This window comes from Heptranchias perlo, chromosome 36 (assembly GCF_035084215.1).
Source record: "Heptranchias perlo isolate sHepPer1 chromosome 36, sHepPer1.hap1, whole genome shotgun sequence".
Taxonomy (NCBI): domain Eukaryota; kingdom Metazoa; phylum Chordata; class Chondrichthyes; order Hexanchiformes; family Hexanchidae; genus Heptranchias; species Heptranchias perlo.
Window position 1 is genome coordinate 14,570,576 of NC_090360.1, and position 26,945 is coordinate 14,597,520.

The 26,945-nt window shown below is 41.4% G+C and overlaps 1 protein-coding gene across 1 annotated transcript; it reads left to right on the forward strand.

Annotated features, from left to right (window-relative positions):
* The first annotated feature begins 1,450 nt into the window (after positions 1 to 1,450).
* Positions 1,451 to 23,623, forward strand: LOC137304125 (stromal cell-derived factor 1-like). The gene is made up of 4 exons (XM_067972606.1): positions 1,451 to 1,909; positions 10,232 to 10,349; positions 19,334 to 19,411; positions 20,933 to 23,623. The coding sequence occupies exons 1-4, from the start codon at positions 1,843 to 1,845 to the stop codon at positions 20,946 to 20,948; spliced, it is 279 nt and encodes a 92-aa protein (XP_067828707.1). The 5' UTR covers positions 1,451 to 1,842; the 3' UTR covers positions 20,949 to 23,623.
* Positions 23,624 to 26,945: the final 3,322 nt, after the last annotated feature.

Sequence of the window (26,945 nt, forward strand, 5' to 3'; positions counted from 1 at the left end):
CTGCTCTTCTTTGCATAGTGCCATGGGATCCTTTATGTCCATCTGAACAGACAGATGGGGTCTCGATTTAACAGCACATCTCAAGGATAACACCTTTTGACAATGCTGCCTTATAATTACACTGAGGTCTCAGTTTAAAATGTGTGCTCAAGTCCTGCAGTGGGGCTTGAACCTACAATCTTCCAACTTCAGAACGGAGAGTTCTGCCAACTGAGCCAAGCTGACACTAAAAGGCCATACGAAGGTCAGAGGAACCACTCGCACAAAGAGAATTGGTGCCTTTATGAAAGGGCATGTAAGGAGAGAAAAATGAGGAAAGTCAAAGGAATGCTATCTGTTATATGTCACACTTATACAAGGCACAAATATAAGAGAATTTTAAATGAATTACATTAATGAGTTACATTAAAGAGGCAACTTGTTCTAATGGGGAATGTTCAGGTAGGCAGAGTCCCTGGCAAATTTTTGCTATGCAGGCCTCTCAAATAGCTTGCATGCTGTCTGCACTTGTGTTCCAACAGTCAGTATTCCACTCTCAGCTGTGTTTTATTCCATTAGTGATGCAACAATAACTTATATTTATATAACTCCTTTAACGTAGGAAAACGTGCCAAGGAGCTTCACAGGAACAGGCAGTGATTTGTAATGGCCAAGCTTAGAGTCAATGCCCCTCTCCACTACATCAGACGGACATTTCCATTTCCCAAACCTGCTGGTCCCTAATGACTGCAATTTAAGTTTTGTGCTATGGAGTTACAAAATTAGATTAATTTTAAGCAGCCTTCTCAGCACAGCCAGAGGGAGGACATTTTATCCCATGCATCCAGGCTGGATTTGTTAACCTACTGGACCACCCGGACCCCTGGACTGGGAAGAGGGCCAGTTGAATCAGTCGAGTAAACCTCCTCTGCCAGTGGAAGGACAAAATTTAAAAAAAAACTGTTAATAAAATAATAAAATTATGATTAATAACTGGAATGAGCAGCTATATTAATAAAGTGGAGGCAATCAGTTAATCTTCATTAGAACAGACAGTTGTAGCGTGCAATGTTTGCACTGTTATCAGTGTGTGTCACTGTGCTGTGTACAGATTCTTGACTAACTATTTACTTTTCTGTTGTATAGATTAAAAGAGAATCCATTAATTTAACTTTTTACATGTTTGTAAAACTGAAGAAACTTGTGACCACTGGAGAAGAAAGTTTATTTCATTCACTGGGCTGTTTATTTTTTTTTGTAGAATTTTTTCTCTTCATGCCCTGCTGATACATGCACTGAAGACTGAAAGATAACACTCCAAATAGCAGCAGTATTCTGGGATCTGTCCTTTGTGCTAATTCTGCTAGCTGGTACTCAGTCCACATCAGCACACCGTACCCTCTCTGGGTCAGGAGTGGACCTGACAGAGTACAATACCTGAATGCTTCGTACTGTGAGGACATAATAGAGCTTATCCAGAGCTTGAAGATGCAGATTAGAAGTCGACTAATGCTCTTCTTCGTTGAATGCATAGGTTGAAATGGTTCTAGTTGTGGACTAGATCAGTTAAAAAGTGGACCAGGGTATCGGATAGTCACAGATCGCTGCCCAGTCTTATATTATGTCTTCAGTCTTTCAGTGGAGCTGAATCTATTCCAATTATTGGGAAAGAAATACAAATGTAATCACCTTGCCAGTTTTGATAAACTACCATCCTGGGTATTCCCTCTTCATCCAATAAAAAGTTGGAATGGGGGTGGATTCTTTCCAAATGCAGTGATACATTTAGCTGGAAATAATTTGAATTTGGGATCACTCAATCTGTGGTGGCTGTGCTGAACAAACCTCTTCAAACCACCCAACATGAATGTGAAAAGTTGTGTGCTGATAGCCCTTCTGGTTGGGGTAACCTGCATCAACTTGTCCTGTGGTAAGTGACTATTACTTAGTTATTTTTTGATATGTACATTACAATAAAAACCCCACTTTCAGCTATTTATAACACCTTACTGTTTTCAGTATTACCCAGAGTGTAAATTGAAAAATGTGCTTTTAATAAAAAGAAACTGGGACAGCCTTGGATAACATAGAAATAACACAGAAAAAAAGTTGAGAAAGAAAGCTATTTTTTGTAAAATTGTTTTCACTCAAAGCATTTTCTTGAGCATCCAGATTTAGTTTTGGTTTCAACTGACATGAATGAAGGCGTTTTACAAAAAAATACTGATACATCTGCTGTAGGTCTTGTTCCTCTTAGCCTGGAGTGAATAGGAACCCACAGAGAATGGGGCACAGATGCAGTTAGCATTCACATTTAGATAATGTTTGACATTTGTTAAATCTTTAGTGTTCTAAAATAAACTTTCAGTTCAGTCTTTGAATAACACATCGTGCTACTTTGGCACAAAGATAATTTAAGTTTTGTTACATTTCCAAGTTTAAAAAAAAAGTTTGTTGCACTACATTTTTAAACTACACTTTAATAATTCCCTCTCTTTGGAACTTCAAGAAGTTTCAATATCTTGACTGGGATTGCCTGTGGTATCGAGTTCTTATTTCTAATGAAAGGATTTGATGTATGATTTCTGAAGTGAAGACATTCTTCCAGGTGAATGACCTACAGAACAGTGCGTTGTTAAAGCACATTTGAATTACACTTCCATGGTGCAATGATGATGCCAGGGTCACAGGGACTGTCTAACCAGCGACAGTATTGTCATGAGTGTGAGGGACACATTTTGGGTGGCAATAACATGTGTTATCTGCATGTGGGAAACACTCCCAGGGACTCGCTGTCGTTTTTGAGATTGCCTGTTTATTTAATTACTGTTCTTAAAAGTACCAAAGAAGTTTCACTTATTTTTTCAATATAATCTGCTTCTGTTTCACTTTAGTTAATACTTAACATGAAGATTTCTATAAAGTAAATTGAAAATCCAACAATTTTTTAAATCTTTAGGCACAATTTGTTAAACCAATTTTCCAATGTCATGCAGTTTCTAAAATATACGAAACAACGGCAAATCGGGAGTAATAACAGAATGAATCCATTTACCTTATACAAATTTTTCTATTAGAAGAAAATTCTAAGTGGGCAAGAATTTTCTCAGCAGAAAAAATATGTGAATGTCCAGTGAGTTTAATAGAGTTTGTGGCAAATGGGTTATTTAATGGAGCAGGGCTTGAAAAAGAAGATGCAGAATCTCCAATGTGATACCTTCCCATTACATTAGAGGGGTAATTTCCTGAGTCAGCAATGGTTGCAGAATTTTCAATAAGGGTTGGCAGTGGGCAAGGCTCCTTGCTGCACAGACTCATAAAATTCCCTTATAGGTGAACATCTAGCTATTGTTCCAGTAAATATCCACATCAGCTTAAAGATTGCATGAGTGGCAAATGAATCGAGTCAAAAGAGGTCAACATTATTTCAATTCAAGATCCCGTTTTATGTATAATTCATTATGTGTAGGGTAACGGTCCCTAAAATTTTACAAGCAACCTTTAAAATCGATTCTGGAAAGCTGCAGGCAGCTACCGAGAGATTAGCTGTTCATATGAAATGCGTTACTGTCACTGGGTGTATTAGTCGTTCTTGAAGAATACAGTTTTGGTACAGTTTATAGTCACTGGAAAAACAGACAGAATCATGGAATGTAAATGTCACCCGGATTTTCAAACATGCGCCGAAATTACCCGGATGTCTCGCAGGATCCGGAGGCTGTCTGCCTGCTGTGTGATCTGAACGTTTGCTGTGTGTTCTGAAAGTTTGCTGTGGGTTTCTGTACATTTGCTGCGTGTTCTGAATGTTTGCTGCGTTCTGAACGTTTGCTGTGCGCTCCGTTTGCTGCGTTCTGAACGTTTGCTGTGTGTTCTGAACGTTTGCTGTGTGTTCCGTTTGCTGCGTTCTGAACGTTTGCTGTGTGTTCTGAAAGTTTGCTGCGTTCTGAACGTTTGCTGTGTGTTCTGAACGTTTGCTGTGTGTTCTGAACGTTTGCTGTGTGTTCTGAACGTTTGCTGTGTGTTCTGAACGTTTGCTGCGTTCTGAACGTTTGCTGTGTGTTCTGAACGTTTGCTGCGTTCTGAACGTTTGCTGTGTGTTCTGAACGTTTGCTGCGTTCTGAACGTTTGCTGTGTGTTCTGTTTGCTGTGTGTTCCGTTTGCTGCGTTCTGAACGTTTGCTGTGTGTTCTGAACGTTTGCTGCGTTCTGAACGTTTGCTGTGTTCTGAACGTTTACTGTGTGTTCTGTTTGCTGTGTGTTCTGAACGTTTGCTGTGTGTTCCGTTTGCTGCGTTCTGAACGTTTGCTGTGTTCTGAACGTTTGCTGCGTTCTGAACGTTTGCTGTGTGTTCCGTTTGCTGCGTTCTGAACGTTTGCTGTGTTCTGAACGTTTGCTGCGTTCTGAACGTTTGCTGTGTGTTCTGAACGTTTGCTGTGTGTTCCGTTTGCTGTGTTCTGAACGTTTGCTGTGTGTTCTGAACGTTTGCTGTGTTCTGAACGTTTGCTGTGTGTTCTGAACGTTTGCTGTGTGTTCTGAACGTTTGCTGTGTTCTGAACGTTTGCTGTGTTCTGAACGTTTGCTGTGTGTTCTGAACGTTTGCTGTGTGTTCTGAACGTTTGCTGTGTTCTGAACGTTTGCTGTGTGTTCTGAACGTTTGCTGTGTGTTCTGAACGTTTGCTGTGTGTTCTGAACGTTTGCTGCGTTCTGAACGTTTGCTGTGTGTTCTGTTTGCTGTGTGTTCCGTTTGCTGCGTTCTGGACGTTTGCTGTGTGTTCTGAACGTTTGCTGCGTTCTGAACGTTTGCTGTGTTCTGAATGTTTACTGTGTGTTCTGTTTGCTGTGTGTTCTGAACGTTTGCTGTGTGTTCCGTTTGCTGCGTTCTGAACGTTTGCTGTGTTCTGAACGTTTGCTGCGTTCTGAACGTTTGCTGTGTGTTCCGTTTGCTGCGTTCTGAACGTTTGCTGTGTGTTCTGAACGTTTGCTGTGTGTTCTGAACGTTTGCTGTGTGTTCTGAACGTTTGCTGTGTTCTGAACGTTTGCTGCGTTCTGAACGTTTGCTGTGTGTTCTGAACGTTTGCTGTGTGTTCCGTTTGCTGTGTTCTGAACGTTTGCTGTGTGTTCTGAACGTTTGCTGTGTTCTGAACGTTTGCTGTGTGTTCTGAACGTTTGCTGTGTGTTCTGAACGTTTACTGTGTGTTCTGAACGTTTACTGTGTGTTCTGAACGTTTACTGTGTGTTCTGTTTGCCTGCAGCTGCATGTGCTGCCTGCCTTTTTGCTACCACCTTGAGTTGAATATGCCTGCTGCCCAGATTGGTGATAAGCATATTCTAAATCTAACTATTCTTTTCAGCTGCATTTTTATGGAAAAATATGAGTCTATCTGCTTTCTCCTCCACCTTAAAACACCCAAGTATTGAATAGACTAACTCCTCCACCTTAGTATTGAATAGACTAACTCCTCCACCTTAGTATTGAATAGACTAACTCCTCCACCTTATTATTGAATAGACTAACTCCTCCACCTTAGTATTGAATAGACTAACTCCTCCACCTTATTATTGAATAGACTAACTCCTCCACCTTATTATTGAATAGACTAACTCCTCCACCTTGTAAAACCCAAGTATTGAGTAGACAAACTCTCTGTTTATTAGACTATACTTGATGCGTGCTATTTATGGATGGAGTTTATTGGGGGGATTTTCCTGGTGGTGCTCCAGGTGCACTGGATCGCTAGGGCCCAGTGATTATCGGAAAATCAGCTGGTTTGGAGCCGGAGCCTGTAAAGGAACCTGTTGGATTTTCCTCCATTTAATTTAGTGGAATGAAAATTGGGTGGGTTCTGTTTACAGGCATAGGCTCCAATCTGCCGGATTTTCCAACATTCACAGAGCTTGGGCGTTTCAGGGTGACTGGGCACAGACCCAGGAAAATTCTCCCCTTCTACTTTTCCACTGGGATTCCTAGTGATCGCAATTCTTGTGGAATTTGCGGTATTGTGGGGACTGGGGATAGTGATATTCATTTTTTTTAACATGTATTTGCTCACTGTACATGTTGCAATGTCTCTTTCACATTGCTTTAAGGGAATTATAATGTCAAACAAACTCTAAAGTGACTAGGCTCAACCAAGATTAGAAATCAAACTTGGACCCTTCTCTGGCTCAATATCATGCTACATGGTTAATTTATCAACTGAATTTTGTTAGAATATTGAAAAAGAACTTTGTTTAAAGGCATTATGAACAAGTGAGGCATTTAAACACCATAGTATTATTATCACAATATGGGAACGACTGCTCTGTTTTAAACCCATGGGATGCAGCACATATCATTTGTCCTACTCTTCTTCATGTATGACCACTGAGTAAGTCAACAACCTCAGAAGTGAAGGGATTAGGGAGGATAATCGGAGGAAAGGGGAAAAGTGTTCTTGTATATTGTGACTGGAGATATCAACAATGTGGCAATAATGCTCCTCGAATTTAGGCATATTGATGCTGAGATGAACCTCGGCAAATACAATGAGTGACTGATCAGTGGTCCTATTTTTGCTTTGAACAACAATTGATTGGTTTCACAATCTGGTGAATTGAGACGAGCAGGAGCCAATCTGTATAATAATGGAAAGCAAAATACTGCAGATGCTGGAAATCTGAAATAAAAACAGAAAATGCTGGAGAAGCTCAGCAAGTCAGGCATCGTCTGTGGAGAAAGAAACAGAGTTAACGTTTCAGGTCGAAGACCTTTCGTCAGAACATGACGTCAGAATATATATGTATAATAATGGAATTGTAATCTCTCCTAATTTTGTTCATGGAACAATTGTTGATGAGATCCCTCAGGAACTACTGTGATTACTGTAGGCATCTGTGTTGCTTATCATGGATGTTACTCCTAAAATTCCTTGAAGAAAATGAGTGAAAGTGATAATCGTTCGCTCGCCTATTTTGATATATTGGTTTGAATGCAATTTGCATGTTACAGGCACTACCTATTGACTTGGAGTCTGCATGTGACACTAAAACCATTCTCAAGAGCTTGCTTTGAGTCACTGTAAAGTCTCCTGATGGAAGCATCCTTTCCAAGTTCGGAGAGGGGTGTGCGGACATTTTGTATACCTGTCTTCAGAGCACTGATCCTTTCGCACATCAGGGGTAATTTTAACCCCAAAGAATGGATGGGTTTCAGGCGGGCGGGAGGTAAAAATAACAATTTGTTAAGTGGGACCACAACCTGGCTCCAATGCGCCCACTTCCGGGTTTAACCCAGGCGCGTTTGGATGCGTGCGCACAACCAAAACCCAGAAGTCCTGTCCCCACTTAATGCCAGTGGGCAGATTGTTAAAGGGGTAACGTACCTCATTAAAATAGTTGAGGTACTTTTTTTTTGTGGATTCTAAAGCTGAAACTAATTTAAGCTCACTTGCATGGATTTCCTATGGCTTCTGATTCTCATCAGGTGATGCAGGTGAGAAGGGCCGGATCTATGAGGTGAGTGCCATTATTGCGCTGCTTGTGGGCCAGGAGGAGCAGGAGTGTTTCATCCAGACCTAACAAGCTCACCTGGCGCGATCGGCCGGCCGCCCACCCACCATGGAAACCCCGCCCCCTCCGCCACCTCTGACTCTTCATCTGACCGCTGATCCGATCACCTCCCCGACCCTGATCTTCTCCAACGCTCCCCTCAACTCCCCATCTCGTCCACGGCCCACAATCTCTCCCTTTCTCCCTCCTCTCCGCTTCACGGCTCTTTTCCCTTCCAACAGGCAGCCAGCCTGTCAATCTGGCTGGCTGTCACGCAGGAAACCCGGAAGCCAAAATAATGACCAATTGAGTTGCGGTTCCCCACGTGAACATCTGCCCGCTTGCTGGGTTCCCGGCTCCAAGGGAAAATCATGCTGGTCTCTGACATTTCTACAACTTTTTCTTTACTGCGTCCCAGCTGGGTGAGGTCAAATCTCACTGGAAACAGTCAAGTTGAGTGTTTACATGAAGAAAAAAAATATTTTGTTGAAGAATAGATCATCAGCTGGCTCAGTTGGTCCGTGCACTGCTCAGTGTGTAATAAAGCCCTCAGGGACTCGGTTTCAATCCGTGCTATTTGAGCTTTGCCAGGACGGTGGGTTGGGCTACTACAATGATCTTCAGCAGCCCTGGTCTCGAGAGGGAAGAAATCAGTCAGGGATCCTGCTCTTGATCACCATCCAGAAAACGCATGTATGAGAAAGATTAGATGATGACAGGATTGGGTTGAACTGTGATTCTCTAGGGTCATGAAGAATGGTTGCACCTCTTACTGAATTCAATCACCAGTAACACTTGCTGTTAGCATCAGTCCTGTCATTTATATTATAGTTCAAACTCCTGTAACATTTTATTATAAACATACACTCCAGCATGAGAGATGTACTAAAATATTTTTTCACTCAAAGAACATTGTGATTTCAAAAATCTTCTCTGGGGCCATAACATCTATTTAATTCTGTCTTTGTAATATTCAACCTTAGAAAAGTGTGTGAAATCATTCTCTGGAACATCGTGAATCAAGTTTGCAACCCAGATGTCCTGCAAACTCGCCAAGGCTGTGTGTGGCTTGAGGGGAACAAGAACAGAACTACAATTTTACCACTTTTTCTGCCAATGTTTTGTCATATAAGCTATGCAAATGTTTGATATTAACTTGTTTATATTCTGTCTTGAGACAAATGTTCACGTGAACATCATCCAAGATCAGCTGAGTACTCAGTGGCACTATGTTAAAGTCAGGAATATCTAAAAGGAGTTCACCTTGTGTTACTGATCTTGGAACCATGATCTGGAGAAAGAGCTCAAGATCCGATAAAGGGTTAACAGTTACTACATTACATTTACATTATTCTGTACTTTTTCATGTCCCATTAAAATGAAATGTTTACTGCTTTAAGTTGGGCCTCTGAGAAGTGACATTGATAAATCAGGGTTTGATTTTATTCTCTCGGCTCGTTTCCAGGGGCAAGAACAAAGACTGCCAAAACACATACAAACCGAAACCCTTAACACAATCACTAAGAAATGACCTGAAATGTAATCCCCAGGGTAATTTAAGCTTGGGTCACGACTGATAATGAGCAGTGGTTCAGAGCATTATGGTACATATTACAAAATACAGCCATGAAGACTTTTAACAACATTAACAAGTGTTTGAAATGCAGATTGTTGGGGTGAGCTTTGTCTTTCAGTAATTGTGGCACCTCTTCCCATGTATTTGTACCCCATGTTAGGAGGCATCAAAGTAAGAGGAAGCCAGCCGATCAAGTCCTGGCCAACGTTTGTCCCTCAAATACCGTCATTAAAATATTAACTGGTCATCTATCTCACTTGCTGTTTGTGGGATCTTGCTGTGCATGAATTGACTGCCACTTTTTCCTGTATAACAACATTTGCTGCACTTCAACAGTAATTCATTGGCTGCCAAGTGCTTTGGGTCGCCTTGAGGACGTGAAAGTTGCAAGTTCTTTCTTCTTTCTCAATTGACAGAAAAGATCTTGGGTCTCTAGGATGGGAGCTGGGTCAAAGCAAAACCCTTTCTGTAGTCAGTAGATAATTCTTCTTAAAAAATACATTATACGCTGGGAAGTTAATAAAGGAATACTTTGAAAGTACCCCCCCGCCAGGCAAAAAGAAAGCTCTTTCTCATTTTAAGAATGATGTATAACTGCCTTGAAAGCTATCAGAACAATTGATAAGGTGATTCCTTGATTATTGTAAACAATGTAAGGCAAAACACTATTATTTTTTACATAGGCTTTTCTGAAAAAAGTTCCTCTAAATTCATTGAATAAAACATCTAATTTGGAAGATTAAAATTGCCAGTTTAAATTGTTGATTTGACTGCATGGCCAATAAAGGTAGTTCTAATGGGTGAATAACATTTCATCACATGGTGTTTAATTTCATATTATAAATTGAAATAAACTCCAGTCAGCTGGATGTTCTGGACATAAGGACATGTTTCATTTTGTTCCTGATAGAATCCATCAGAACCAGCAAAGACGTTCTTATTGTCCACAAGTCTGGTAATGAAAGGAATGCTTTGGACCTGAGCTGTATTTGACAGGAGTGCACAGTTTATATTAGATTAAAGGGGAAGATTTCCACTGTGCACCATTTGTAGTAGAATTGTAAATGCAGTTTTTGTAACTATGTTTGTATTTCTTTCTTCCTCTATTGCCCTCTTTCTCTCTCTTACTCTTGTTTCCTGTCTTCCCCAGAAAAGCCATCAGCAATAATTCACAGATGCAAGTGTAGAGGTGGCACAACCCGGCTGAGCCCAAACAGCATTCAGAAGCTGATGGTTCTTCCCATTCCCAACTGCCCCCTACAAATCATGTAAGTTCTATTAGTCTAATATTTTTCATTTGTATTTATCTTAATTGCAGCTGTCTTATAAAGGAATGTTGTGAACCAGTTTATCTGACCAATTTTCTCATGACCCCCCCTTCTCTCCTGAAGGCATTAACTCCTTGTTGGGTGTATGGGGGTGCCTTGATGGTGAGTGGTGCCAGGCTATTCGACTGTAGGTGACATCACAACTGAGCCTGATCCTGTCATCACCAGACATCCACACATGTGCACTACCAATAGGGTTCAGCTGACCAGGTCCAGGATATCTGGCTGTCTAATCCAGGAGTGCTGGGGCTGATGGTAATGCTCCCACTGCAACTTGACTTGTGATGAGCTGACAGACTCGAAATCACTCCTGGGACTTGTCTGCTTGGCTCAGATTCTCACTGGCCCAACTTATGAGTTGTTGGAGGAGCGTCAGTTGAACCCAGTGTTTTAGAACTATTTAGAGAAAAGAATCACTAGTCTGTGCTGAGCTAGGCTTGGAAATATATCGCCGTTCCTTCATCGTAGCTGGGTCAAAATCCTGGAACTCCCTACCTAATAGCACTGTGGGAGAACCTTCATCACACGGACTGCAGCGGTTCAAGAAGGCGGCTCACCACCACCTTCTCAAGGGCAATTAGGGATGGGCAATAAATGCTGGCCTCGCCAGCGACGCCCACATCCCATGAACAAATTTTTAAAAATAGGCTCTCTCAGCCAGAGCTACAATCCACCTCAGTGACCCTGGGATAGAGATAGAAGAGAAACCCGCCAGGGCTCCCACTTTTGAGGGTTACCCAGTGATTCCTACTTTTGAAAGTGCGCATGTGTGGAAAATAACTGGTTAACAATCACTGTCCAGGCTAACAGATGAATAATAGCCATGGAACGGCCCATGGGACCAAACCCAGCATAAATCAACAAAACAGGGATTAGAACTGTGGGGGGTGCGGAGGTGGAATAAGATTAATCTGGCAATGACGTGGTCATTCAATGTAAAAGAGCTGTTTAGAAATTAGCAAACTTTTAATATGTACATTGCGATCTTTTGTTTATTGACGCTCATAATTACTGTTGAAATGCTAAAAAGTGTAAGTCTGCCTGAACCCTCAAAGCTCTCGAGTAAAGGATTATGGACAGGTTTTTCTTAATGATTTGATGAAGTGGCAGCACTCTGAGCTTTCCACTTTGTGCTGTGCCAACGTTTTGCTCTTTGTTTGGCACAATGACGATACTGCTGGGCACTGACCATATACATGTGAAACGTAAATTGTATGAGATGCATGGGACTAATGCACAAGGAGCTGCAAATGGATGGAATTCTGCCAGCACCACCATAGTTCAATACAAAGAGAGGGAACGTAGATTGGCAAAGAAAGCTTTAACAGTGAGGATTTTTTTTTAAGAATGGTTTATACCTTAGTGGCAAAACCTCCTAAGGCTAGGGTCTGCTACTGTGATTGGCAGGTGATAAGAGGCAAGCACAATGGGAAGGATGCCCACAAATCAAAAACTCTGCTGCCTATATCCTAACTCGCACCATGACCCGTTCACCCTTTACCCCTGCACTGGCTGACCTACATTGGCTCCTGGTTCAGCAACACTTCAATTTTAAAATTCTCATCCTTGTTTTCAAATCCCTCCATGGTCTCTCCCCTCCTTATCTCTGTAACCTCCAGCCCTACAACCCTCCGAGATCTCTGTGCTCCTCCAATTCTGGCCTCTTGCGCATCCCCGATTTTCATTGCCTTCAGCCGTCTACATCCTTAGCTCTGGAATTCCCTCCCTAAACCTTTCTACCTCTCTACTCCTCTCTCCTCCTTTAAGACGCTCCTTAAAACCTACCTCTTAGACCAAGCTTTTGGTCACCAGTCCTAATATCTGCTTATGTGGCTCGGAGCCAAATTTTGTTTGATAACGCTCCTTGGGACGTTTTACTATGTTAAAGGTGCTATATAAATGCAAGTTGTTGTTGATTGATGCCAAAAGGACAGCTAAATGGAAAATAGCTTCAGTACAATAGGGCAAATAGAAACAATAAGAGATAAGTCCAAGTCTTCTCCTGTCAAAATAAGCTGAGAGGAAAAGCAGGCTCATGAGAAGCTGATATCTGAGGAGAACAAAACCACTGGTGATGTAGATGCTGCAAAGCAGGAAGGCCCACAGGGAAGGTCAGATGGTTAGGCATTACTCCAAGTGGGCCTCCATCAAAACTGGATATATCTAAGAGGAATGAAGTCCACAGCTACTAACAGATGATATGAAAGGGAAAATAACAACCCATAGTTTATAGTTTCAGGCTCATAAATCTCTTGGCATTTCTCAAGTCCAGATGCTTGGAAAAGATACAAAGAAACTTGATCTGAGAGGACCAAGTCATTGAGAGGCAACTCAGATATTTTGTCAGGTATTATGTAAGGAAAATAAGTGATGACAGAATAATAAATATTGTTGGGTCTTTTTTGTTATCCAGATCCTGACATGTGGAAATCTATCACTATGCTTAAGTCTCCAAACCCTGCTCAAAAATGGTAGAGTCTCCATTTGCCAACTATGAAGTGCACAGTCTCTCCTGTAGGGGCACACCAACTCTTACCTAAGTCCGAAGAGCTGAGGCACAGCTTGGCAAGACCCTCATGTGTGTACGGATTACCACTGGGATTTAACCAGATGAGACCCGGGGCTCAATTGGGGTCTTATGCACATCATAGGACCCCCACTTTGACCCAACCTTTTCAGGACCCAACCCAAGATAACGGTGGCCAGAGTGCCAGCGTAAATGGGGCAGTAAGTGACCTGATGTCAATTTCAGGCTACCATCCCATTTACACCATGCGGGGGGTGTTAAAATCAGGCCCTGGAATGAACTCTGTGCTGCATGTTGGAAGTAGGGTTTCACGAAAGATCAGAAATTCTCAACTGCAGCATAGAGTCCACTCCTGAAGCAACACTGCAGAGTCAGGTATTAGCTACACCTGGGTCCGGCAGTGAGAAGGTTATTTATGAACAGGGGTCAGGGTGTGTCAGAGAGGATAGAGTGCCTCCGTGAACTGGTGGATATTTTTGTGTATTCATTTTCGGGACGTAGGCATCGCTGGCAAGGCTGACACTTATTGCCCATCCCTAGATGTTCTTGAGAAGGTGGTGGTGAGCCGCCTTCTTGAACTGTTGCAGTCCGTGTGGTGAACAGCGACAGTTAAGGAACGATGATATATGGCCAAGTCAGGATGGTGTGTGACTTGAACGGGAACTTGGAGGTGATGGTATTCCCATACAACCACTGCCCCTGTCCTCCTAGGTGGTGGAGGTTAATTAGAGGGGATAGAGTACATCTGTGAATTGTGGGAGGGTTAGAGTGTGAAGAGTGACTCTCCGAACCCGGGGTGGGGGGCGGGGGGGAGCAGTTAGATGGAAAGCAAACACATGGGACCTTATGGGGTGGGGTTTGAGATGGGTAATATCTCTATGAAGGGAGATGGCTGCCTTTTTGAAGTGAATAGGAGAGTGTCTCTGAAGGGGAGAGTGAGTGTTCCGGTGGATTTTGGGAAATAAGTGGTTTGATTGTTTTGTTGAAAATGGATAAACCCAAATGATACTTGATTTCCCTGACTGAAAATCCATCAATTGTGAAGTAAAAGAAGTTCGAAATTATTTAGAATACATAATTTTTCATGTCAAAATTCTAAATTCAGAATACTGAAAAAACTCAGAATTGAATTTCCAGAACACCAGTAAAAATCCCAAAATCCCAAGTGATAAAAACAAAATTTGACTTATTGGGGCCAACTCTCTTTCTTTTGTTTGTGACTGGGATACGTTTATTCCCCGGGTGCTTAGAGGAGAAAGGGTCTTCATTCCCATTGCGATTTCTGTGCACTTGTGGGGCCCCTCCAAGGAGAGGAGGGAGGGATGGACCAGTTTTGCCTGGAACAGGCGGCAGCATGTCAATCAGGTAAGGTGGGAGCGATGTCAGCATGCCTCCCACTGTTAAACTGCATTATCCTGGGTCTCTGCGTGGAAACGTGGGTTATGAAAGAGACACGAAACAAACATATGTTTCAAGGACCAGCAAATTACATTCTACTGAGAAAATCAAGAGGACGAGTCTTCATCAAGCCACTTTTGCCATCGCCTATTGATTGTTTACGATTAACATTGATGGTTTTGTGGGATCACACCATTCATCCTTAGCTGCAGACTCTGCACATTCTGGAGAAGCCACCGGGGTGAGAAAACAAGATGCAAGAGCATCTTAATGGGTGTTAATGACCGTGGTCTTGAAATTATGTTAGGGATATTAGTGGATGAACACTTAATGCTTAGCTACGTGCATGTGCCCAGTATTAATCCTTATGTCAATCCAAATTGGTTCTGGCTTATAACACCATTGGCAGCCCTGCCAGCTACAAGAACTTGATCTAGCTGCTTGGCACTTGTTTTATACTAATAATATCCTCTGACCTTTGTACCAGGGCTGTAAAGAAGGTTACCATAATTTACAGGATGGAACAAATGGCAGACAATCTTAAGCCTATAATATGAATTGTCCCCAATGAAAAGACATCTTTTAAATATCAAACATTCAGCTGATGATTAAACATATGGCCTGGTGATTATATTTCCCTTGTGTTTAGATTTGTAGATTTAGCAACGGAGCTATGAGCTGGAGCCTCAAACCATTGCCTTGGTAACCCTAAAATGCAGACATGGAGATTAGGCATATGTACACGAGATATCATAACATAGACATGCTACAGGCCAGATACATGCCAACTGGCCAGCCGTTAGAGCCTCCACTGTCAAGCTTTCTGCATAGTTGGTTCTGAACGAATGAATCATGGATCGCTTCTCGAAAATTGTCCCATGTACAGATCGATATTGCTGACATGACATGTCATATGTTTATTTTGGAGTATATATCCATTCCACTGTGCATTGATTTTGATGACAAAGTAGGTAGGTGAGCAAGGTTGGTAGAAAGCAATAATGGATCTTCTGTCTGTGGCACTCATCCTAAAGTGTATTTGAAAAAAAGAACTTGCATTTATATAATGCCTTCCAGGATGTTTCAAAGTTTTCACCTCCAATGAATTACTTTTTGAAGTGTAGTCACTGTTGCTATATACCCTGATCCACAACTACACTAATTCCATATCGTTCCTCTTTGGGTTTATTTTAAATATACTCAAGAATTTTGTCAGAATCTCCTCAACAAAGTGAAACAGCTCCTTTTACTTCACATTCAAAAATGAAAACAAAATCGTGCATTATGCTAGCTTATGAATCAGGAAAGGGCTCCCTCTTGTGTGAAAAGCCATTCGGGAGGATGGTGAGATCATAGGCAGAATGACAGCCAACATCTACTGCCAATAATTGGAGGGCAGACAGAGGAACACTGACAAACTCAGGTGCAAAGAGCTGCAGTGAGGATGGTCAGGCTTAAGCCAATTTACTATATTTTGCCACTTGGATATTTCAGGCAACAGCCTGAACACAGCATGTGTTCAACTTGTTCTGTAAGGACTTTGTTGCTATTCTACAAGCCCTCGAGTGCAGGATAAGCATTAAGATCAGCGATGAACTGGACATCTGGAAGTACTTACCCAATTCTACCTCCCAACTGGTCGGCACTGGAAACACCTTTGTTTAGCTAGATGTCTGAGCAGATTGTTTATTTGGGTTGATGACGGGAGTGTGGATTTTTCTGCTTATTTAATGTTGTGGAAGAATGCCAAATTAGAAAATCTCCTCACTTCTGTTTATAGTCAATTAGGGAATCCTGGGTATTTGTTTAATTCCATTGCACAGCTACAAGGTCCTGTACAGTCAAGAATAGGCATTAGAATCAGTGCCAAATATGATTCTCAAAACAAATTTACCAAATAAGTTATTTTTATTTTATTCATACCCATTAAATTCCTCTGGTGCAACTATTTATAGTCAAAACTAGCAGTACGGATATAGATTTAGAAGTACATACTAAATTTTACTTTAGTGTTATAACAAAGAATTCTTAATAAGATTTCAAAGAGAGAACTTTGGTATTTTAATAGAGAAGCAAAATATTCAAATCTATTCTGTTTGTATAAATGGTTCATGGATAAAACCACATCTGAAGCAATACTGAAATCTACTCTTAATTTAAAGTCACATGTTTCAAATTATCTGATAATTTGATTTGTTTTAGCTCTAAAGTCCCACTTTGCTGTACTATTTATGTTACGTAATTCAAATTATTGGACAATTCAAATTGTTTTCATATTTAAAAAAAACACTTTGGATTATCAGGAGACTATAGCCTAGAAACTGGGCACAGGGAACGATCCGGATGCTGGAACTGGAGGGTGGAGGGGGTGAGTGATAGGGAGGGGGGGCAACCGGGAGAGGTGGAAGAAGCAATCGAGAATGGGAAGGGGGGGTGATTGGGAGAGGGAAGGGGGCAGCAACCGGTGGAAGAAGGGCGTCCCGATCACGAGAGGGAGGAGGCCGAGCGGGGGCCGGCAACAGTGTTTGGCACTGCAGTGGAGAACTCCTGCTCCCCCCCCACCCCGCCTCCACATTCAGCCAAGTATTTTTTTTAAAACTTACCTTTTTGGTGGTGGCCGCAGCAGACCCTTTAAGGACCGCTGGTTACACTGTACGTACACCATACTTTCCAGCACCACCTCCGCTCAGGGCAGTTCAATTTTACAAAGTGGGCCTCTAACAGGAGTTACACCTCATTTGCATATAAAAGGGTCTAATGCCTGTTCAGGCATTGGCCCTGGACGCCTCTTTTTCTGCATTCGTCAATATAGCGGGTGGCGTACTTTCGGCCTGTAATGAACGTGTGAACCCCGCCTGCTATATTGGAGGCATAGGCGTCCGCTTTGTACCTGAAAAACAGACGCAGCCCCATCAAACTTCTAGGCCTATACTTTTAATTTCCCACAAATAGGCTTCCGTGTTTTCCTACATTACAACAATGACTACAATTCAAAATAAGTATCTCATTGGCTGTGAACATAAGAACATAAGAAATAGGAGCAGGAGCAGACCGCACGGCCCCTCGAGCCTGCTCCGTCATTCAATAAGATCATGGCTGATCTTCAACCTCAACTCCACTTTCCTGCCCGATCCCCATATCCCTTGATTCCCCTAGAGTCCAAAAATCTATCTATCTCAACCTTGAATATATTCAATGACTCAGCATCCATAGCCCTCTGGGGCAGAGAATTCCAAAGATTCACAACCCTCTGAGTGAAGAAATTCATCCTCATTTCAGTCGTGAATGGCCGACCCCTTATCCTGAGGCTATGTCCCCTAGTTCTAGCCTCTCTAGCCAGGGGAAACAACCTCTCAGTATCTACCCTGTCAAGCCTCCTCATAATCTTATATGTTTCAATGAGATCACCTCTTATTCTTCTAAACTCCAGATAATAGAGGCCCATTCTACTCAACCTCTCTATGGGAGCACTATGGGATACCCCGAGGTCATGAAAGGTGCTATATAAATGCAAATTCTTTCTTTCTATGAACAAACTGTACTTTGTTGTTCTTTTCCACATATTTTTTTAAAAGTAGAAAACCTAAGTTTGCTCATCAAAGTGAGGTGTGTTAGTAAAAACAGAAACTGCCGGAAACACTCAGTAGCATCTGTGGTATTTTGCTCTTTGAAGGAGGCTAGTGCTGGGCTTCTCATTTCATTCCCAAAATTTGCTCTGGTGCATTTTATGCCGAGTTATGCCAAGTTTCCGCTAAAATACATTAACATGATCACAAACATAAAATCTGCTATGAATCAGTGCAATTTGGCAGCTTAACAGAGCGTGATCATTTCATTATTTTTTTATATTCATTGATATATTTAAGATATGTATTTAAGAATGGTAATCTGGTGCAGTTTTATTAATATACCTGAAAATGGGTTTATCACAAACAATAAGCATTTTTAATAAGTGTCCAGGCCTCCGACTGTGAATAACTTGATTTAAACTCACTGAACATGACTCAAGAAAACTATACTGAAGCATTTCCTACTTTCATTGGTGTACACTAGTCAGTTTCTTAGTAAACTTATATTTTTTACGAATTAAAAACATTTAAACCATGCCTACTAGTGCCTTTATGCCTAAGAAAGAAACCCTCATCGAACGGTTGTAAATTGGAGTAATTGGCCGAAACTCACCATTGTCGTTGTTTCAAAGCGGGGGAGGGGGGCGGGGGGCATGGAATGTGGCCAGTTCTGTGGGCGGGGCTAGTTTGTGTTTTTTTTATAGCCAGTGCAAAAGATCGCGGAAACTTGAATAATCCCGGACGCAAATTACGCTGGGCGTAATTGGAATTTCTGCGATGTTTTGCGCTGATTCGGCCAGATTGCGCTGAAAAAGCCAACACGATCTAACGGAAACTCTGGGCGATTGTACAGAGAAGTACATGACAGTGTCGGACAGCCTCAATAGTCTTTACCTGTTCTCTCTCGTATGTTCGCATGTATGTCATCCTATAGGGAGGGTGAGGCAAAGGTTGATTTTGGTAAGAACTTAGATGGACATTGCATTGATGCTGGCATTTGGAATGATCCATTATGTCGGTGAAATTAGAACAATCTGCAATCTTTTCATGCAGTAAAAGTTACAAAATGAATTGTGGCATTTTCTTTCTCTGCCAAAACATTGCTGTTCTGCAGCTAATTCTGCTGATTTCCTTATCGTATCATCAAACTGGGAAACCTCCGAGTGCTGAAGCAAAACAAAACTGAGGGAGTTTCCCTCGGCTCCACCTGTCCTACTTTGGGACTCCCTCTAGTATTGTTGGCGAAGCTGCTAGGAATGAAAGGCAGGTGTAACTTTCCGCTCCACGTGTTCTGAGTGTGTGCGGAGAGCCCATATTCTCTGGTCTGTATGGCTCAATAGTGGGTTTATCAAGTGATTTGCCCTCTTCAGTATTAATTTTATAATGCACAGAAAACGTACTTGCTCACTCATACACTTTGCTGTTGACAGAGCCACTTTGAAGAACAATGGCGACCAGGTCTGCATTCACCCTAAAACAAGATGGCTTCGTTTCAGAAATAGACATCTGTAAGGACACAAAACCATGTGATATTCTTTAAATTATTTACAAATGCAGTGTCCCTCACTTTAAAAATGTTTGAATATTATGCCATTACTTTTTCAAATGAAATATCCATTTATAATATATTTAAAGTTGTGTGTGTGTATGGCGTACTTCCTGTAAATGTAACACTTACTTCCTGTAACACTTTCCTGTCACACTCTTTCTGCCACAGCGGTGAGACAATTGCACTTGTTAGGCATTTTTGTTTTCTATGGGGAAAATAAGACAAACAAGAGACTCTAAACTTTATCTGTTTGTGGCTGCAATTTTCCTCTGATCATAATCATTGGGACAAAATTCCAACCTTTGTTTTTAAAAACATTGCAATGTAGAAATAAATTGAATGATGAGCTTTAACTGGTTGATGGAAATCTTCCCCTATTCAGTTCAACACTTGCTCTTTAGATTGGGATCTTCAATATTCGCTTCAGCCCTCGTTTGTATCGTGGGTACAGGTTGAAAATTATTCTGGGAACAGATTTCCGTCTGAGAAAAGTAAACCGCGAACCTGACAAAGTTAACGATTTATGGCCTGCTACTTTGTGTTGCTTAGAATTGAGGCCAATATCTTCAGCCAGAAACACATTAAAGCAATGGGCAGCAATATTTTGAAACTTAGAATGCTAGGAGAATTAGAAGCATGCAAATTTGCAGTGTTTTGGAATATGAATGTCCCAATTAGCAGTTCAAATTAATACATGATGGGACACGGCAGCTCCAAGAGAAATATACACATTACGGTATGGATGAAAATAACTGAACCACACACTAAAGTTCATTTTAACTTTGTAACGCTTGTTATGTTCTGCATTACACTACCTTATTTTATAGAGACACTTTAGACACTAGTCTGTGGGAAGCTTCCCCTCCGCTGATATCTGGGTGAAACTGGCCATTGGATTTCCTGCTGCAAGTGACTGGTGACATTCAGCTTATCTACCCATATATGGACGGGCATATTGAAATGATATTCAAATGATGGAAATATGTATTTTCTGTCATTTCCCTCAAACACTTGTTTGTCTCTTGGTGCCCAGTGCTGTTATGGCAGCGGAGGAGGGAGAGGGAGGTGGGATTTAAATTTTACTCAATAGCATCTGATTTAGTTTCGCCAGCAGCCTGGAGGCCTCCACAGCCTGGCACAGCGACTCCTTGGCAGAGGTCAGGGAGCTGCCAGGGTCAGGAGTTCATCGTTGCAGCAACTGGAAGTCCCACCATGCAGGGGATAGACCCCAATTCCTCAAAAATAGTAGATCTGGTCCACTGCCTCAGTATGTGTGGCACGTTTCTACATAAATGCGTTGCATTACAACGTCTAGAGCGCCACAGTTTTAAACTCTATGGTTAGCTGAAGAGAGCCAAGTTAGCATAGGATGAAAACAAGAAAGCTAAAGTTAATATAGCTTGAGGTGCTTGGTACAATTAAACAAATACAAACTTGATACGCGAGACAGTTTTTAATAAGAGCCTCCATTACTTTGCAGGAAATCCATGATGTAAAGGCTCCAAAGATGTGTTGATCCTGCGTACCAAGGCGACTATCACAAAAAAAGTGACACCCTTTTGTATCCCATGCAGATTGGCATCGTGCACAGTATATTACCTAATAACCTGCTGCAGAAAGAAAATCCCAGTAATATTATAATTTAGAAGCTGAATGTCTATAGCAACACATGATGACATATGCCTTCAGGTCCAATGTGACGACCATTGTTCATAGTCTTTCATCGACATCACGTTAACCTTAGGTTTGAACATTTGAAAAAAAATACAGAATAATGTTAAGATGAGAGTGTGCCTGGCAGTTAAAGGCAATGGTTCAGTCCTGAATGGGATGGTTTTGATGGGATTCGTAAACAGCCAATGTGACCCTTCAACTTGCTGCCTTCACCTATTAACCTACATGATTCTGGCTGCCCAACAACTTCAATAATACAGCCTAATTTTCTGACCAAAATTAATGCGGCCGTCTGCATATAATCCCGAACATGTAGTTGTTGCACGAAAGGCTGAGATTATTGGGGGTTCCACTCATCTCCTGGCTGTAACTCTGGTGGGAGTCCAGCAGAAACCCCCAGGGTAACAGTGAAAATGGCTGCGTCCCTGGGAATCCGCAGGTCTCCCACCAGGATCACTACGGCCATACTTTTAAAAGAAAAATTAACCCAGGAGGTACATTACAGGCAGGCTGGTTGATATTTGCAGAATCCTGCATTTTACATTAATATCAACGAACTTGCAGGAGTTTTCAAAATTGTACAGAGGTATGATAGAACTGGGTATGCAACGTAAATTACATCGAGTCTACAGCACAGAAACAGGCCATTCGGCCCGACTGGTCTATGCCGGCGTTTATGCTCCACTTGAGTCTCCTCCCACCCCTCTTCATCTGACCCTATCAGCATATCCTTCTATTCCTTTCCCCCTCATGTACTAATCTACATTCCCCTTAAATGCATCTACGCTATTCGCCTCAACTATTCCTTGTGGTAGCGAGTTCCACATTCTTACCACTCTTTGGGGAAAGAAGTTTCTCCTGAATTCTCTAATGGATAGTGCCACTACAGTGATGCATTTACCTTAAATGGGAAGCCAAGTGCATCATTTCACGGTGAGCTCCTGGCGCCAAGGGGGAAACGATGTATCAATCCCAGTGGACAGGGCAAGGAAACCTAGCAGGAAAAATAAACATAATAGCAGTCAATGGCAAAGCCACAAAGCATTAATAACAGACAGAAATGTCTGGGTGTAAAGGTAATCCCTTGGAATTTTGGTCTGCTTCCCACAACACATAAAGATGTGTTGATAATATGAAAAAAATATTTTTTCCACATGGTTTATACCATGTGAAAAAAAAATTCAAGCTCTATTTCCTTCAGGTTGGAAGTTTTAAATTGAAAATTGACTGTGTGCCTCTCAGAGTGTTCATTCGGCTCAGTTGTCAGCAGCCTCACCTCTGAGTCAGAAAATGATGGGTTCAAGTCCCACTCCAGGGAATGAGCACATAAACTAAGACTGACACTCCAGTGTCGTACTGAGATGAGCTGTTAATCTAGGGCCCCATCCGCCTAATTACACAGATGTTAAAGATCCCATAGTACTAATCGAAGAGGATCGGGGTGTTCTCCTGTAAACCCTGGCCCAAACAGATTAAACAACCAAGCATCTCACCACCATTTCTCGGATCTTGCTGTGCGCAAAATGGCTGCTGTGTTTGCAATAGCGTTGACTGAATTTCAAATTAGTTCATTGTATGCAAAGTGCTTTTAGTGCTTCTCAGAGCTGTGATAAGATGCTTATATAAATGCAAGTCTTGAGGAAACCCTGGCGGAACATTTTTGAGGAAAGAAAACCAAATGCAAAGTGTTTGCTTTAAAAATATGCAAGAAAAAGCATTTAAGGCATTATTTTTTATTATACACTAAAAATCATATAATGGTAAAGTACTGACAATAACATATGCTACAATTAATATTAATCTGAATTCAATTTTATCAAACAGTATCAATGTCTAGGGGGAAAGGTAGATTTATTTAGAGCAATTTCAAACAGGGTGGTCTGAATAAAAGCTGAGTTACTTTAGGAAATTGATCAATAGGGCCCCAGGGAACAAATGTATTCTATAAGTCAGTCATTATAAACATAAATCTACACAATGGTAACTGATTTCTCTCTCTTACCTAATGATCTGTATTAGCTATTGATTTTGTCCTTGAATATTCTGCATTGTTTTCCGAATATTTTACAAGTACGGTAATAACTAGTAATTGCGAATTCTGATGCCTTTCTGTCTGACAGCATTCTTGAATCAGGATTGCTCATTGTAATACAATACAATGTCATTTTTATACGGTTCCTTGTAATTCTTTCTAAATTTACAAAGCCTTTGTGCCTACTCCCAGGAGTTCTGTTTTCATTGTTCCCCGCCTCTGTTTGATTTCCTGCTCTGAATCTATGATTGTTGCAAAGGAAAGTTAAGAATTTGTGAAAGTTAAAATTGCTCACAGAAAGGTTTATTCAACTATTCTCTGCTGCAAAGTTCCTTAAAATGTGAAAAGAAATGTAATTGGTGTATAAAAGCTTTCTGTTCAAACTGTATGGGGAATTCTTATACAGTTTTCTTGCAATAAATTACAAGTTATCATTATACAAAATAAAAAGCATTTTGAATTTAATTTTTGCCTATTTATTGAGTATGTTGATGGCAGTAGGGTAGAAATTACTGTTGGAACAATTAACATCAAACTTCACTCTGCCATTTTAGCAGAGGCTTTAGTTCAATTAAAATAAATAGGTTAACACCTGGATTAAAACATGATGTGGAGATGCCGGTGATGGACTGGGGTGGACAAATGTAAGGAATCTTACAACACCAGGTTATCGTCCAACAAATTTATTTTAAAATCACAAGCTTTCGGAGATTATCCCCTTTGACTCATTCACCTGACGAAGGGGATAATCTCCGAAAGCTTGTGATTTTAAAATAAATTTGTTAGACTATAACCTGGTGTTGTAAGATTCCTTACATTTGGATTAAAACAGTGGAGAGAAATATGAGGTTGTTCCATATTCGTATGATAACATTACTAACGCTAATTTCTACCCTTAAACGATGAATAATTTTGGGGGGGGGGGGCGCGGGAAGAAGGGAAGGATTACAGACCCAAAGTCTGGACATTCCTGAAGTAGGAAGCAGAAGATCGATCCTGACACCAAATCTTGGTGCACAACATCTTTGCACCTTCAAAAATAAGCCTCCATCTCGACTAAGACCATAAAGTGGGCAATGCAGTAAATCCAGAGTGGCTATTACTGCAGATTTATCTACATGTAGAGAAACCTTTTGGTGAAACATCGTATGCACATGCAAAATTGAAATGGCCTGAAGCATATTTGTTACCACAGGGACATCCAAATCTTAAGTGGTTCACATTTGGTATATTCTGGAATTAGTCTGAAATTGTTTAGTTTTGCTTAGTGTCATTCCCAATATAGCTCATAAACCAACGACTTAGAATACAAAATATTCACAATTATTGTCACCAAAAATGCAATGTATTAAATTCAGTGCAGTATTGATGTGGCGGCATCTTTCAGATGTAGATATTAAACTGAAGCCCTGTCTGCCAACTCAAGTAAATATAAAAGATCCCAAGGCACCATTTGAAGAAGAGAAAGGGGTTCTCCTTGTGTCCTTACCCAAAACCACCAAAATCAGATCACCTAGTCCTTTGTTCATTTTCCATTGCCGGGATCTTGCTGTGTACAAGTTGGCTGCAACATTTGCCTACATAAACAGTGACTGCATTTCAAATGTAATCCATTGGCTACAAAGTGGGTTGGGATGGCCTGGGTACATGAAAAGATGCTATATAAAGGCAAGTTCCTTCTTTCTTACCTGGTTATTGGCTTTGGTTAAAAAAGGAAGTTTATAACTTCTATGCACTAGTTCCTTCCATCTGGTGAGACATTCTATATCAGTTTTCCAAACAGTATGTTTTATGCAGTCTGAAAAATTCCCCTCAATCATTCTTTCGGTCAAACTTTTTCAACCATTCCCCCAACACTTCTAAGCTGTTCAAATATGATTCAATAATTGGAGGCGCATTTACCAATTGAGTCAGTTAATAGCAAGAAAATTACTGATAAATGCTCACTCGATTCTTAACAGAAATCATTTTGGATTACAGAGATTTTACAGAATTTGGCTCAAATTTCCCAGGAAGGAATCAAAAAAACATTTTACATCTCTGAGCATATCTGTCACAAACCTCTTTTCAATTAATTTCACTGGCCCTTTTGCACCCCTCACCCACTCCAAAAGCCCCACCTCTGCAACAACATAACCACCATGAACAATGCCAGTACATTAAATGACTCCTGAGCACTCTAACGGATTGCTATTGCAAGACCCCGACAATCTGTTCTTGTTAGTCTTGCAAGCCAAAGTGAAATTGTTTATCCGAAGTTTCATTTTTAATATACTCCAGTGCATGTTGCTACAAATTTTTCTTAAGCATATACTCCTGATATTCTTTGTTATGGTTAAGATTACCCTCAGTATCTGATGTAAAAGATAAACCCAACAATAATCCCATTTATAGACTCTGGAAGCTTGTGAAAAGTTTGGCAAACTATTTGAGTCTATTTGAATATATTTGCGAGTCTGTCTTACTAAAATATTTTTCTAATTGGGGTACTTTATAAGAAGGTGTATTTTATTGCCCAGTACAGCATGATGTTACAACCATTTAGCTCCTCTATTGTCCATAAACAAAAGAATGAGTACTCACTTTCGCCACTGTTCTATATCGAGAAAGTACTTTAAGGCTGTTTTCTGCAGGTTCTCTGGCAAGATTATCTGATCTAAGGATTCTACAAACAAACGTTCTTTAATGTGACGATGTTTTTCAAAACCCTGTTTTTTTTAAGACTGAAGGGCCCTCGGTATGACCAGATTGACATGTTTGAGTTGTTTTTACGAGATCGCAAGATAAATACAGACGGGGAAGGTTATTTGACCCATCTTAACTCAGCCATGCGGAAAGGTCTGACAGTCCTCTCATCACATCATCCAACTGCTTTCAAATAATTTCAGGGCTTTAACTCCTCTATCTGGAACCCAATCCATGCTTTGAACACTCGAGCATGAAAAAGTTCAGTTCCAAATTTGCCTGTTGCTGTTTTAAACCCGTACCCCCTTGTCCTACTCTCATGGTTTAGTTTGAGGTAATTTTCCAGCTCCACCTTTTCCACTGTTTACTACCCATAGGGTATCGCAATAAAGTCACCTCCCAGTCGCCTCATTTCAAGGCTGAAAAGCCCATGGGGCCAATTTTAACCTCCCAAAATCGGTGTTAATGGGGCGGTAATGGCCTCAAAATGGGGTCATTAACCTTCGCGCCCTATTAACCCCGATGATTGGTCCACTGCAGCTTTCACAGGGGTCTACTGTTGGGCGGCCCAAGCGCCTGCCTGTTTTAGGTGGTAGGTCGCTTTTAATATGCAAACTGGTGAAAGAGACACTTAATTAAGCCTTCAGCCTCCCCCAGCGCTGATTGCAGCTTCTCTCTCTCCCCCAACTCCGATTGTGGCCTCTCTCTCTCCTCCCCCTCCTGATTGACGGGGACCGTCCCCAATGGTCCCTGGCTGCGTCCTCCTGCCACTGGCGTTCCCTCCCAGCCGCTGGCCGGGCACTCCATTTGACCGGTTGCCGGGCAGGAAATAGAACTAAAAATTTTTAATTATGTCCTGCTATTAAGTTCGGCAAGACCTCCGTGTCCCTGGCCTTGCTGGGTTCTTTGGCCGTTTTCCGCCTCCCCTGCATCCTCCCCACCTCCTCCTAATATATCGGGGTCACTGAGTCTAAGTGTAGCACCCATATCCTCTCCCTGGCTGAGATCAGCTAACTCAGCACAGAGCAGTACCTGGAACCCACCAGATCTGTGTGGCCCAGCTACTCACTGGAAAAACTTGTTGAGCATTAAGGGAGCGACC

Bases quoted from the DNA above. Each gene is read 5' to 3' on its own strand.
- LOC137304125 (XM_067972606.1), top strand. From the start codon at position 1,843: ATGAATGTGAAAAGTTGTGTGCTGATAGCCCTTCTGGTTGGGGTAACC. The intron at 1,910-10,231 runs GTAAGTGACTAT...TGTCTTCCCCAG, and splicing joins CTGCATCAACTTGTCCTGTG to AAAAGCCATCAGCAATAATT. The intron at 10,350-19,333 runs GTAAGTTCTATT...TGCTGTTGACAG, and splicing joins AACTGCCCCCTACAAATCAT to AGCCACTTTGAAGAACAATG.